The sequence below is a fragment of the Pan paniscus genome, chromosome 6 (genome assembly GCF_029289425.2).
Source record: "Pan paniscus chromosome 6, NHGRI_mPanPan1-v2.0_pri, whole genome shotgun sequence".
NCBI classification, from domain to species: Eukaryota; Metazoa; Chordata; class Mammalia; order Primates; family Hominidae; genus Pan; species Pan paniscus.
Window position 1 is genome coordinate 55,370,787 of NC_073255.2, and position 14,419 is coordinate 55,385,205.

At 45.9% G+C, this 14,419-nt stretch overlaps 1 protein-coding gene across 5 annotated transcripts in view; it reads right to left on the reverse strand.

Moving 5' to 3' along the window:
• DDC (dopa decarboxylase) overlaps positions 1–14,419 on the reverse strand; it is a 100,570-nt gene that overhangs the window by 33,382 nt on the left and 52,769 nt on the right. For all 5 annotated transcript variants that reach the window (XM_057302876.2, XM_003810535.4, XM_055115942.2 and 2 more), the window contains 3 exons: positions 10,022–10,088; positions 5,185–5,279; positions 1,357–1,424 (listed from right to left, as the gene is read on the reverse strand). In XM_057302876.2, the coding sequence (XP_057158859.1) occupies positions 1,357–1,424; positions 5,185–5,279; positions 10,022–10,088 (230 nt within the window). The remainder of the gene's footprint in view (positions 1–1,356; positions 1,425–5,184; positions 5,280–10,021; positions 10,089–14,419) is intronic.

Genomic DNA, 14,419 nt, shown 5'->3' on the forward strand with positions numbered 1-14,419 from the left:
ATACTGTACAAAATTCATGCAAATCCTCCTGGCCCTATGATCAATCAATCAACTTCTTACTTTAAAACTTTAGAGAAACTAGTTTCTAGTGTCCCTGTATCACTGCCCATCATCATTATTTCTTTAAACATTGTGTAGGTGGTGTAATATCACCCACTTTAATGCTTTAGTTCTTTTTCTTATTCTAAATATCACCAAGGTATTATCATGCTGTTATTAAGAATTTCCGGCCAGGCACGGTGGCTTACGCCTGTAAGCCCAGCATTTTGGGAGGCCGAGGAGGGCGGATCATGAGGTCAGGAGATCGAGAACATCCTGCCTAACACGGTGAAACCTCGTCTCTACTGAAAATACAAAAAATTAGCCGGGCATGGTAGGCGCCTGTTGTCCCAGCTACTCGGGAGGCTGAGGCACGAGAATGGCATGAACCCGGGAAGTGGAGCTTGCAGTGAGCCAAGATTGCACCACTGCACTCCAGCCTGGGCGACAGAATGAGACACTGTCTCAAAAAAAAAGGAAGAAAGAAAGAAAAGATTTTGAGCCAAGATCGCACCACTGCACTCCAACCTGGGCGACAGAGTGAGACACTGTCTCGAAAAAAAAAAAAGAGAGGAAGAAAAGAATTTCCAGGGAAATTCTTAGGAAACATGGTTACTATTATTTTTCCTTCGTGAATACTTTTTTTTTTTTTGAGACAGAGTCTTGTCGCCAAGGCTGGATTGCAGTGGCATGATCTCGGCTCACTGCAACCTCTGCCTCCCAGGTTCAAGCGATTCTCCTGCCTCAGCCTCCTGAGTAGCTGGGATTACAGGCATGCACTACCACACCCAGCTAATTTTTTGTATTTTTAGTAGACACGGGGTTTTACCATGTTGGCCAGGCTGGTCTTGAACTCCGGACCTCAGGTGATCCACCTGCCTCGGCCTCCCAAAGGGCTGGGATTACAGGTGTGAGCCACTGTGCCCGGCCTTAGCAAATACTTTTAAGCATTTGGACTCAGATTGCTTAAACTTAGCATTAGACTAAGACTGGTTACGAATCTAAGAATGAAAACACAAGCTACTGAATTAGAAGTGTGTACTTGCATTTATTTTCTGTCAATGCTGGATAAATCAAATTAAAAATTGTCCTTTTTAGGCTTCTCATTTCTTATGCCAGTATGTTGCAATGATATTCCCTAGATAAAAGTTTCCAGTGAGGCTAAGAATTAGCAATAATTCCATCAAGGGTTCAGAAAAGGCAGCAAGCAGTGAGCTAAGTGACTATTGCACCCCTTTGGCTCTGGCATCTTCCCTGCCAGCTTCTTTCACTGTCACCTCGGACAGGCAACTGACATCTGTGAGCAGGGAAACTTACCACATGGCAGAACAGTCAAAATTCACCAATAGCCATTTGTGGGGATTAAAGTTGAATGAATCTGCAAACTGCCAAAAAACAAGAGTAAGAAAAAGAAAACATTTTCTTTATAAATGTTTAATTATAAAGAAGACCCCATACATGATAATAAAAGTTTATGGCACAACTAATCCACAGTGGTAGGGGCCAGGTAGGGTTGCCCAGGGGAGTAGTAACTTGTAGTGGGTAGGGGAGTCTTCTGGAGTGCTGGAATTGTTCTACTCTTGATCTGGGTGGTAAGTACATGGGGGTGGGTATATCTATTTAGAGTTGATTTGTATGTTTTGCTATATCTAGATTATACCCTCATAAAATGGAACAAGAATTTTAAAATTAAAAGTTTATATTCCCAAATGAAAAGCATTTTCAAATTTACATAATCTAATGTGACATAAAATGTATCCATATTATATTTTAAATTACTGGAATATTTGGAAAAATCAGAATTGTCCTTCACAAGTACAACGTACAGGAATTGTACTGATTTGGCCTGTGAAATACTTCATGCTTGAAGTTCCTTCCACTTGCTGAGCTAGCAAAGTTCTCAGACTACACGTGTCATGATAGACAGTGGGAAAGAGGAAATTTTATTACTAATCTACAGTAGGTAGGGATAAACCCAGTTTTCATTTAATTGATGGGTTCTTTTGCCAGCATTGCTGTAACATATCAACAATTCTCCTCATTTACCTAAATGTTTTTCTCTCTCTTTTTTTTTTTTTTTTTTGAGCGACAGGGTCTTACTTTGTTGCCCAGGCTGGACATGAACACAGCTCACTGCAGCCTCAACCTCCCAAGCTCAAGTGATCCTCCTGCCTTAGCTTCCTAAGTAGCTGGGACTACAGGCGTGTGCCACCACACACAGCTAATTTTTAAAATTTTGTTTGTAGAAACAGGGTGTCTCATTACGTTGCCCAGGCTGATCTCGAACTCTTGGGCTTAAGCCATCCTCTTGCCTCAGCCTCCCAAAGTACTGGGATTACAGGTGTGAGCCACTGCACCCCGACCAGCTCCTTTATTTTTAAAGTTCATTGTATTCCTAACAGCTACAGGCTCCTGTAGCTGGAAGATCCTGGGTAACAACTGTGAACAACCGGCTCTGGCTGCGTGCATCAGTGTTAGGGGCTACCTTATTTTCAAGGAGAAAATAAGAGATTTCAACCACCAAGAGTGGCAGAGGAGGACACTCTGCATTTTCCCTGAGCTGTCATAAATGGTGCTTTCTTTTTCAAATGCATGTCCTGGCTTTTCAAATGCATATCCTGGTTTATCACCTGACTGGTGAACAGGAACAGGGTCCACCTTAATGGCCAGGGATTTGGCCATGCGGCTAGATTCATAATTGATATCGAAATAAAGGTGGCTGTTGCAGTGAGGCGCCAGTCTGGCCGACTCTCCTACTGGGAAACTTTTCAGTCTTCCCAAGGCCCTAGGGCACCTCCTGTCTACTTGGTTTCAGGGATGTGCACCGAGGAGGCAGCAGAAGCTTGAGGGACTTGGGGGGCATCCTGGGAGGCATTTGGTTGGTGGATGACAACTTTCCACTGCTCTGGAGACCCAGGTTCATTTCCTTCTAGGTTTTAATAAAAGTAATTTTGAGAAAAGGACAGGAAATTACAGCAAGTTTCATTTGTTGATAAAAGGAGACAAAAGGTTAAAGAGGAGCTCTGTTTGCTAGGAGTCTTATGAGTTCCCTCCTATGGGGCTGATCTGTTTAAACTTCTCTCATTACCCAGCAGTGATATTTTCCTCCTGCCGACCGGAGAGAAAGGCTCTTATCTCCAAGGGCAGGGCCACAACAGGATATTGCAGCCTCCTTATCTGCCCCACTGAGACGCACAGCCCTCAGCTGGGCATGGAAAGAGAGTCGGGAGCAATAATGCAAGAAAAATGGCAGTGACTCATTGTACAGCATGAAATCCTGTCTGTTGCTGATAGGATCTGGCTGGAAAGCCCATTGCTGTGGTGGTCTGACAATGAGGCACCCTTCTATGAAAGATGAAACCTCAAGTTGTCAGTTCATGGGGAAAAGAAGAGCAGTGGTAGGAAAAGATCACGAACCCTAAACCTGATACCCAGAGTTAGAAAAGAGCATCAAGCTCAGGCCAGCCGTGGGGAGGGCACATAAATCCCAGAGGACTGCTTAGCCCTTCCTCCCTTGAAACTGTCCCAGGACAGATGTTTCAAATAATGGAGATTATCTCCATCATGCCATGCATTTATATGATACAGAGATTTACTCTTCGTTTCCCAGCACCAAACACGCACCAAACTAGCTACCAGCAATGAACTATATCAGCTGGGTACTGGTATCACATTATGAGAACTTCTCATATACTATACCCTCTCTCCAGTGCGTACATAGGTCTTTGGAAGCTCCATTTACCCCCAAGGATCCATCATGTAAGTCCTAGGTTGTATTAAGTACTCAACAAGTAATTATTGAATGAATGAGTGAATGATTGTGATGCAGACATAAACCAGAATACTACTTCATTGATTAGTAGTAAGAGGATTATTCTTTCCAAAGATGGGGCCATTTGTATTCTATACCTCTGGTACCCTCTTTTCTGGTATTACAGCATTATGAGAATTCAAAGTTGTAATTAGAATAGTGATTAGAAAACCTGACATGCAAGCAGAGGAAGCTGTCAAGGGAAAGTTTTTCTAAGACGTAGTAGAAAATCACAAAAGCACCTAATGCAATTTCAGTATTTACTGTCTGCCAGGCACTGTTTTTAAGCCCTTAAAACATGATTAACTCATCTACCCCTGGCGACAATCCCACACCAGATGTATTCTTATAAAATCTATTTTATGGAGGATAGGGAGGATATCTAACTCGCCCAAGGGTACACAGCTAGTCTTAAGGATAAATCTAGGATTCAAACCAAGGAGTCTAATGCAGAGGACTGTGCCCTTCATCCGCCATCACACATGGGTGAGGTCTCACGACACCTCCTGCCCCTTGGCAGAAAGCATTTCGTTCTTGGCCAGTGCCACAGCTCCCCTGCTTTGCTACCTCCTTCTCTTGGACACACTGCCAAAGACTGCCTCTCAGGACCCTCTATGGCATTCAAAGCTGAGTTCTTGGGGAGAAGAGACTTCCTACCCTATGAGCCACCACCAACAATGAAATCCCACTTGAGTCTGAAATAACACACCACAGTATATCAATAAGGTCATTTTTTTGTGTTAAGTCTGTACCAATTTACATTCTGTTGCTTTTTGGAGAAGCGGAGTGTTGGTCAATAATTTTGATTGCTACTTCTCAAAAGAAGCAGGCATTTCACTTAGCATTAAAGATCATGCTTTACAATTTCCAGAAGACTGCCTAGGGGCATTTAAATGCATTGGTAGCTTCTCGTTCAATATTGGTTAAAGTGAATATCATGTTCAGATGTATGGGCAGAACATGACTGTCATATTGAACCAGATTGTATGGAATTGCGGGTTGGTATTTTAAATTACTCTTTTGAGTTTAAGTTCATTAAGATTTTATTTTGTTCCTACTTTCCCACAGTTTTATAAGCTAACATCTATTCTTTCTGTTTGGGATTTGTGTAGATTGAAATGGAACTGTAAGTGTCAGGAGTATTTCAGGAGGACAGGCTGTATGGCTGGGGAAGGCTCTCAGCCCCTATTCTGAGGAAGTCGGAATTGGTTCAAACATAATTGGCTGAAACAAACCTCAATAGCAAGAGATTGGATGTCAGCTCCTCATGAAGGGAGAGGTCAATAACAGAGCACTGTGAAAACAGCCTTAGGGAGAGCGAAGGGTGCACCTACCTCCACTCCATTCAGAAGGTGCCGGAACTCAGGGCAGATGAATGCACTGCCTGCGTAGGCCGCATCAACGTGCAGCCACATGTCTTCCTTGTTGCCTAAAGTTCAGAATCAACTTGTGAGTCCCCAGATGGATGCCTCACCATGGAGCCTGCCAGCTGACCTCGCCCTGTCTGAGCACCTTCTTGGGTAGAGCATGCCAACAGTATTTGCTAACTAATGGCTGAATCCCCAAAAGGCCCCCTCATTCAAAGGGTCTAAAGCTGAGGGCAGTGTGTGTGCTGCTGGCCCCAGACACACCAGGGAAAATGGAAGCCACTGCACCACTTGGTTTTCTCTCCTGACCCTGGCGGCTAAGTGTAACTCCAAGGGACCATCGTGTGACAGCCTCATGTTACTCACCTGCATTTCTCTCCAGTGACACCACCCTTTCCACCCACCTGGAATTCCCTTTCTGGTTCCCTTTGCTAATCCATTCTCAAGTCCTCCCCCAAACATCACCCAAGGGGAGGTCTGCACACAGTCCACGCTGACCTCTACCTGCCCCACTCCATCCCCACCACCAGGTGAAGTTCTTTACTTTACACCATCTTAGACCATCCCCTGCTTTCTTCATGAACAGGGTTCTGTTTTCCAACCATGCATAGCAGCCTTGTGGGCAGGGGCTGCCTCATTCAGGAGCTGGGAGAGCCACAGATGTAGCACGCTCCCTCAATTTTGACAGATCTGGGCTCAACTCCCGCTTCCAGTTGCTCTCCAGCCAAGGGGCCCTATCTACTTCTCCAAGCCTCACTCTCCTCCCAGGAAGATGGAGATGAAATAGTACCCACAGGCCCAAGGGATGAGCAAGGGAATATTTACAATGTGCCTGCCAGGACCCCAGCACTGAGTAGGGGAGAAATAAATGTGGCTTCCATGGTTGCTGCCTCTCAGCCCTAGGCACCCAGGAGAGTAAGAGTTGAAGGGTGAAGGACCACAGAGAGGGCGCGAGCCACCCTCACCTCACAGGGTGGATACCAGTGTCAGGGTACCGTGGGGTAGGTGTCAGGGTCAGCATCTGCATTTGTAGGGATCCATGGATTCACCGTTCACTCACCATCCATGGTGCTCATTGTGCAATGAGGCGTGAGACTCTCAGGGGCACTAATTAGTCACAGTTCCAATCAGGAGGGCTCCACTGTGCTGACCTCATTACCACTGGAAGGCCCCACCTCCAATACCATCACCTTAGGTTAGAATTTCAGCAAATGGACTTTGCAGGGGACACAAACGCAAGCTTCAAATTTACACCTATCTTATGATGTGATCTGAGGTTTTTCTCAACCTTACCGCTGATCTGAGCTACAGGCATGGACATCCCATGATTACTGAGTGACTCCTCAGGGAGAAACTCTGCAAATCCTAAGGCCTTGTGCTCTTCCTGGCTCACTGCTGCATCCATCTGGGGTTATGCAAGCACCAGGTGAGACTGATTCTGGGGGAGGTGATGAGCCCCTAAGCCTCGGTTCAGGTCCACACTGCTCTGTGACCTTTGGCCTCCCATGCCCTGGGGTGGATATCCGTGTCCGCAGGACACACTTGACCTTGATCCAACTGAGGGCTTTCATCCTGATGATTAAACTGAGTCAAAGCTTTGAAACGCCTTACGTCTTTTATCAGCTTTGTGGAGGACTGTGTTCTCTCTAAGCTTGCAGTTGGCCTACAACTCCTGCAGAAGGGAACTTACAGACCCCTAAAGGAAGTGGACTCTGAAGGGCTTCTCTGGTTTCCATGGGGATGCATGGAGCTGTGGGCATGCCTCTGCATTCTGCATTCTGCATCTCATATGTGATCCGCTAACAGCACACACTGCATAGCACGGCCCATCTAGGAACCAGGCAGACACAGAGACCCTCGGCCAGAGCTCGAGAAGTTGCATGCACCAGGGGCACACCTAGCCCTGAGGCAAGGCTGCCTCAGTGGGGAGGGATGGGACAGCCTCACACCCCTCCAGCTTCCTGCTGTCAGTGACTCTTTCCTTCTGAGACTTCCCGGGAACTTGCGGCAGGCCTGGCTGCCCCTCCAGCTGCACGTCCTCTCTCAGTTATGCTGGCACCTCAGGATGCAGCTTTGGCTGCCTGCCCTGTGCTATTCCCTTCCTCACTCCTTGAGATGGCCTCCCCAACTCAGCCCATGCCCTCGTCCTCAGTTTCCCCACTTCCCCACCGGCAACCTAACTGACTTCAACTATCCACTTTTTGTATTCCATCTTCTTCTCAGTAAAACCTGCCAGACAACTGATCCATCCAAGCAGACCAATCTGAATACCGTCACTGGCAAATCATTTCAAATGCAATAAAAAGAAAACGTCTTTCCTAAGGCAGCAATTGGAAGAAAACCATCTTCTGATTTGTTTTCTTTGTCAAATGATGGTGGGTGAATAACTTATCTGAATTATGTTAGATTATTCTAATCATACATAGAATAAGGTCAGCTCAGGATCTCAGAACAGTCCCGCTTGGAGTTGGAGAATGCTAAATATCTGGTGATAGGAAAATGGTAGCAGGAGAGGGAAAGTAGGTAAAAGGGTGCTGACTTAATTGTTAAGGTACCACCAACAGTTAGTAATATACCACCATCAATAAAAATGGAAATGTTGGCTGGACACAGTGGCTTATGCCTGTAATTCCATCACACTGGGAGGCTGAGGCGGGCATATCATCTGAGGTCAGGAGTCTGAGACCAGCCTGGCCAATATGGTGAAACCCCATCTCTAATAAAAATACAAAAATTAGCCAGGCATGATGGCATGTGCCTGTGATCCCAGCTACTCAGAAAGCTGAGGCAGGAGAATCGCTTGAACCCAGGAGGCAGATGTTGCAGTGAGCTGAGATTGTGCCACTCCAGCCTGGGCCACAGAGCAAGACTCCATCTCAAAAATAAAGAAAAAAAAAGGAATTGTCAAAACTGACCTCCCCTATGCATTCTGCCAATGGATGAAAGGGTTTTGGCATTCACCCATGTCAGCTCCTTCTGCACAACCCCAAAAGCAACCTCAGTGTTTCAAACCAAACAAATCATAAATCAAGCTCTGTCCACAGCCTCCTGCCTCTACAAAGAAGAGGGGGCCCCAGACAGCAGGAAGGCCTGAGCTGGATCCATCCAGGGGACTGTGACTGGCAGGTGACACACGCTGGCTGTCATCTCCATGGTCCAGCGGGCAGCCCACACTCGGCCCAGGGGACAGCAGGCCATGTGGGCTCTATCCAGCAGAAGACCTCGGCCCTTTAAATCCGATAGCCCTGGGGAATTACATCAGCCAGCTACTGGCCAGGACATTCAGTTCTTAGCCTGACATCTGAGTCAGAGGACTCCAAGTTGCTTGGCTGAGCTGATGAAGGTTTGCAGCTGATGAGGCCAATGCTGTGGCTGCAGTCCTGAGTCAGCCAGTTCTATCCCTTCTCCCCAGCCCGGGGCTGTGCATGACCACTTCCTGCCAGTTGTTCTTACAGCTGTGTGCCACAGAGCATAAACGGTGGAGCATAAACCCTGTGAGAGCGGGTAAGTCTATGCCAACCACCTCCCAGTAGTTCCCAGCACTGCATTCCTTGCTGTGCAGCAATGCACTCTACCTTTGGGATGGTGCATTTTCCCTGCATTAATTTATCCTCTGAATAATCGTGTGGGGAAATATTGTTATTTTATGAGCACAAGTGGGGTTTTTCTCTTCACTTTACAGACAGCATAAATGAAGCTCAGAATGTAAGATTCAGGGGTGGATCCTGGGCTGGACCCTAGCTTCCTTGTCACCAATTTCATGTCTAGCTCACACAAAGGCACCTGCACCTTGAGCACCGGCCTTCCCCAGCTGCTGACCCCAAGAAGGGAGGCCAACGCCCAGGAGAGGAGAGTCCACTCCTCTGAGTATGGACTATGGGTGACTCTTGGGTTAGGAGAGGTGAGAACTGTGCTTGGCTTGTGCAGACTAAGGATGAAGCCAATTCCCTGGTAGCTGTTGTGGGATCTGGCACAGGCCACAGGTATGTGATCTGAAGGCCCCACTTGGGCAGCTCCACTCACAGCCGAGCGGTCAGAACATTCCCATCCCAGAGGGACAGAGAAAGGGGGAGCCCCCTGAGCCAGTGTCCCTGCCCTACGAGGGTTCTTCTGTCCACAGAAGCAGCTTCAAGGCCTGCTGAGTTCCCAGAGCTACATGTCAAAGGTGAAACTCTAGAAACAGAGCTGCTCATTCACATTCACCTTTTGAAAACACAGCATCCTAATCTCAATGAGAAAACCTAGGATCTCTGAATGAGGAAGGGAGGAGGCGAGAGTGACCAGGAAAACATCTGAAGCACAGATTATTCCTTGGCGAAATCCAGTTTCATTGTGTTGATTTGCTAAACTACCTTCAGCAATTTTCTTAACTGCATTCAGTAATTCCAAAAAACGGTGAAAAAGGGATATACCAAAGAATTAAATTCAAGTGTGGACAATTCTCATATCAGGTGTATGCACGACCCACATATGAAGGTGGTTACTCTAAGACTTTGAAGAGTTTATTCTCCTCAACAGGGCCAACATAACCTGCAATTTTACATAACTTTTATGTTGCTCAGATTTTTTTTCTTACAAATAGTGTGTTGATAGAACTAAGCTCAGTTCTTTTCCAATTAGCCCAAATTCTGAGTTTGTGGAGTTCAAGCTAATGAGGTTTGTGTTATTGCAAATACGAGAAGAGCTGGGCAAACCATCACAATATGAAGTTAACGACAAGAAAGAGAGATCAACGAGGAAGGTTTGCTAAATTCCCCGTATACAGAGAACATTTTCCAAAAAGAAAATGGAATTGGATACTTACAGATAGGACCGACTTCTAAGAGATTGTCAAAGGAGCAGCATGTTGTGGTCCCCAGGGTGGCAACCATCTAGAGGGTAAAAAGCAGACAACCTTTTATTCCCCAGGTGCCAGTCACCGCTGTAACCTCCACACAAGCAACTGCTGCCCCATGGTCCAACCCGCGGCCATGAGCCGAGATCCCAATGAATGTCTGCTACATGGAAACGTAAGCCCATGGATGCACATTGAATCTTTGGGTGAAAGCATCACAACAGGTTAAGAGAAACAGATTTGCAGACAGAAAACTAAGCTCTGAGGTTAGAAACCGGGAAGTTGCAAAAGATTTTCCAGGGTGCCTTGGGGCAGACATGAAGCAATCTACCACCTGGACAATGATACCTATATTCTACTTTATTAAATATACATATACTATATTCTACTTTATTAAATATACATATATATGTATGTGTGTATATTTTTGTTAAATTTTAATTAATGTTCTATGTAACATTAGTGTAACTATGTTCTTATATTCCATATATACATTTTAATTTAATTATAATCTAATTAAATTTATAATTAAGTTATAATTAAAATATACACAAGTGTATATATTTTATTTTCTATATATATATATGTGTGTATATATATACATATATAGAGAATGTAAGAACATAGTTACTACTATGGAGCAGAAGCCTGGGATTTTTTCCTAGTTTGGGGGGTGTGTGTGTGTCTGTGTGTGTGCACGTGTGTGTGTGCATACACACATGTGCAATGCACAGAGCAGAGCAAGCGCAGTAGAGATGAGTCTCCCTCCAGCAGGGCCCAGACTGCCCAAGGCACTCATGGAATGCTTCTTTCAGAACAGACTTTGGCATCAGTTAAGAGTCACACTAGGATTTTGAGCAAGAGTGTCATTTACCAGCTTTAATCCGCTGCCTTTCTCTTTCTGAATGATACTGTTCCCAAAGATTAATTAAACCCTCAGGAGGTCATGAGAAAACACTGCTGACATTGAAAATAATTTTAAAAGGGATGTTCTGAGAAAGCATTGAGTGCTGTCAGTCACACAACCCAGAAAATACGGGCTAGGAGTCACTGTGGCCTCTCTCGAGCTCTGAGGAACTTGTGGTGCCACGATCGCACTGGCACAGCCTGACTGTGTTGTCCCCACACACATGTCTGTCTCTCCCTCCAGACCCATGATGCTCCCAAAACCAGGGACCCTGTCTCATTGTTTTGTGTTGGGCTGAGCATTTGCACTTTGCTGGACATTGCATAGATGCTGAAACCTATTGCTGAATTGAAACAGCTCTCTCCAAAGGATCAAAACGCACATTATGTTTACAAAACCAAAGGGCCTAATTGATTTATGGATGTCATGCAGTCTAGATAATGAAATTTCTTTGCAGATGCGACAAGAGTGTGGAATAGAATTAAATTTGTGTGACCTTTATTGAGCCCCCTGTAAAGTCTTAGCAATGCCATGTGTCCTGAGGATAAAGATAGAGAGGTCAGAAACTCGTATGTGAGAACCCCAGTTCGAGACCTTTCTGGCTCCATTTCACCTATGACTGCCTCGCATTTCACCTGGAAACCAACTTTTCCTTTTAGAGAGAGACAAAGTGTTCATGCCCAGGTAGCACAGAGTCAGCCTGCGGAAGGTTCATCTCACCAGCTTTGCCCTGCTCCTCTCACAGGTGGCTGGGCTGGACAAGGTACTTCTCAGACAGAGCGATGCCTGCTCAGGGACCAGAGTTTTCCATGCCAAACCCCGGGGCATGGGCCCAAATCAGGTCCTGGCTGGACTCTGGAAGGGCTCTCTGTGTCACTGAGCTATGCCCAAGGGAGTCAGTCCCCCAAGGGGCTACCCTTAGGCGCAGGAGGGGCAGTCTGTTTAAATGTAGGCTTTCTTCTTGTTCAGGATGGTGAGCCCAACAAGTCAGGAGATGACTGCCATTAAAAACAGCTTGTTCCTCACAGTCCCCAAGGGGAGGGGGACATGGGGAAGCACCAGGATCAGTTGGGCAGCAGAGGGGTGGGGGAAAACAGCGGCAAGGGCCTCTGTTGTGGTTTCCACAGGAAGAACCAGGCAGGGCAAGGGTGAGCAGGATTAGGATCGGCTGGTTTGAATAATTTCAGTGGGCTCTGGGGTCCCATTTGGTCTGCTCCAGGTCACATTTGGAGCAGTGGCTGTCCCTAGATGTCTGGTACCTAGCCCTTGAGTGGTCAGGGCAGGAGGATAGTAGCCCAGAGTGTGAGAGCCCCACAGAGGAGATACTGGGGTAGGAGCTCTGTACTGATGATTTTGCATTTCAAAGGTGAATTTACTTTTTTCTTACAAATTTGTTTGAGTTCAACACACCGGGGCCTGTCGTGGGGTGGCAGGAGTGGGGAGGGATAGCATTAGGAGATACCTCTAATGTAAATGACGAGTTAATGGGTGCAGCACACCAATCTGGCACATGTATACATATGTACAAACCTGCACATTGTGCACATGTACCCTAGAACTTATAATAAAAAAGAAAAGAAAAGAAAGGTGAACTTGCAAGTGAGTCCTTTAAGAGCTCTAGGAACCCCCTCTCCCTGAGAAGGGCAGTCCCTCCAGGGTCAGCAAGACCCAAAGGTGTCACAGCATCAGAAGCACAGATGGTAAAAAGGCACAGTGAATACAGATAGTTAAACCATGTATGTGGGGCACAGAGACCTGGGCTGGAGGCCCAACTCCATGTCACATTGGCACCTGGCTGGGCTTTATTTTTCTTACCTACGAAGCAACGTATTGCACTTACAGACCTGCCCGGTCTATCAGGTGCCAACGGGCTAACATCTTGCATACCTCCATGTTTCTCCTGGTGCTGTCAGCATCCTTTCTTAACCTCTGGATGTCCCCTCCTCATGTCAAGCATCAAGAATTCTCCGCATTTGTTTCATTTTGGCAAGATAAGTCATTTAGTGGGAATTGAAGTCAGTGTGTTGTTTTTCTCTGCTATTTGCAATTTCATCTTGACATATAATTGAATGTTAAAGCACTTTGTCTAAGACACCTGGCTACTCAGTTTGTAGAGCATGAGAGTCTTAGAATGCCTTATCTTTGTCCTTAAGAGAATAGCGAAAAAGCAAAGAATGACTTAACAATATTAATATTGCTTGAAACTTATTTTCTCAACTCCCAGAGTCATATCTTAGAAATGACATATCTCTAGTTTAGCAATTCCTTCTGTTTCATCTGACTTTCTTCAGTTAAACACTAAACTAAATGCAATAACTTTTTTTTTTTTTTTGAGATGGAGTTTCACTCTTTTTGTCGAGGCGGGAGTACAGTGGTGCGATCTCAGCTCACTGCAACCTCCACCTCCTGGGTTCAAGTGATTCTCCTGCCTCAGTCTCCCGAGTAGCTGGGATTACAGGCACCACATCCAGCTAATTTTTTGTTTTTAGTAGAGACGGGGTTTCACCATGTTGGCTAGGCTGGTCTCTAACTTCTGACCTCAGGTGATTCACCCACTTCGGTCTCCCAAAGTGTTGGGATTACTGGCGAGAGCCACCATGCCCAGCCAATAACTTCAATTATTAAAATTAATATATTAAATGTGCCCTTATTAAAATTATTTTCTCTCTATTAATGTGTGCATAGAAGAGCATCTAGAGTGATGTTCACCAAACAGTAATACTGCATTTCTCTTAAGATTTTGGTTAACATAAACCTTTATTCTTAGATTCTTATGTAATTACTGATTTTTTTTGTTCTGAGTATGAAACATCTTTGCAGAAACAATAAAACCCGGCCTTGTCCTGGCAGTGGCCTAGGTTGAGAATAGGGGCGATGTTCTTTGCGGCTAACTCTGCAGCAGGCCTAATGCTGACAGCCTTTCCTATATGATATTTAATTGCCACCACCTTATGAGTTAGATATGCTCGTGATTCCCACTTTACAGTTGACTTATGTGAGGCTCCAAGAGGTGGGTAATTGTCCCAGGACACCCAGATAGGCAGGAGCAGACCAAATGTGACCCCAGGCTTGGTTAGCTCTTGTTGTCCTGCCACACGCTGGGCAAACAGGACCCCTGGGACACCAGCCCCTGAACATCAGTTAACGAGCTCAGCACCTGGGCCATGCCAGAGGCCCCCTCCAACAAACCCAAGCACTTTGCTGTGGTAAGGAGGAGGCCTGGGGGCTGCAAGGACAGTGTTCTAAGTGGCTTGTCTACGTGGGGCTGAGCTACAAGTCAGCCTGTCCTAATTCTCAGAAGCCACTTTAAAGCCAGCACCTGCTCCGCTCCAGGCTCTGATTACTCAGGCTCAGCATTGCTCAATGACGCTAACCTGATTCCAGGCGCTCTGCAGAGGCATAATCACATTTGTGCAGGGGGAAGGAGGGGTAGGGGACAGTGCAGGCCTCCATCTCAAAGT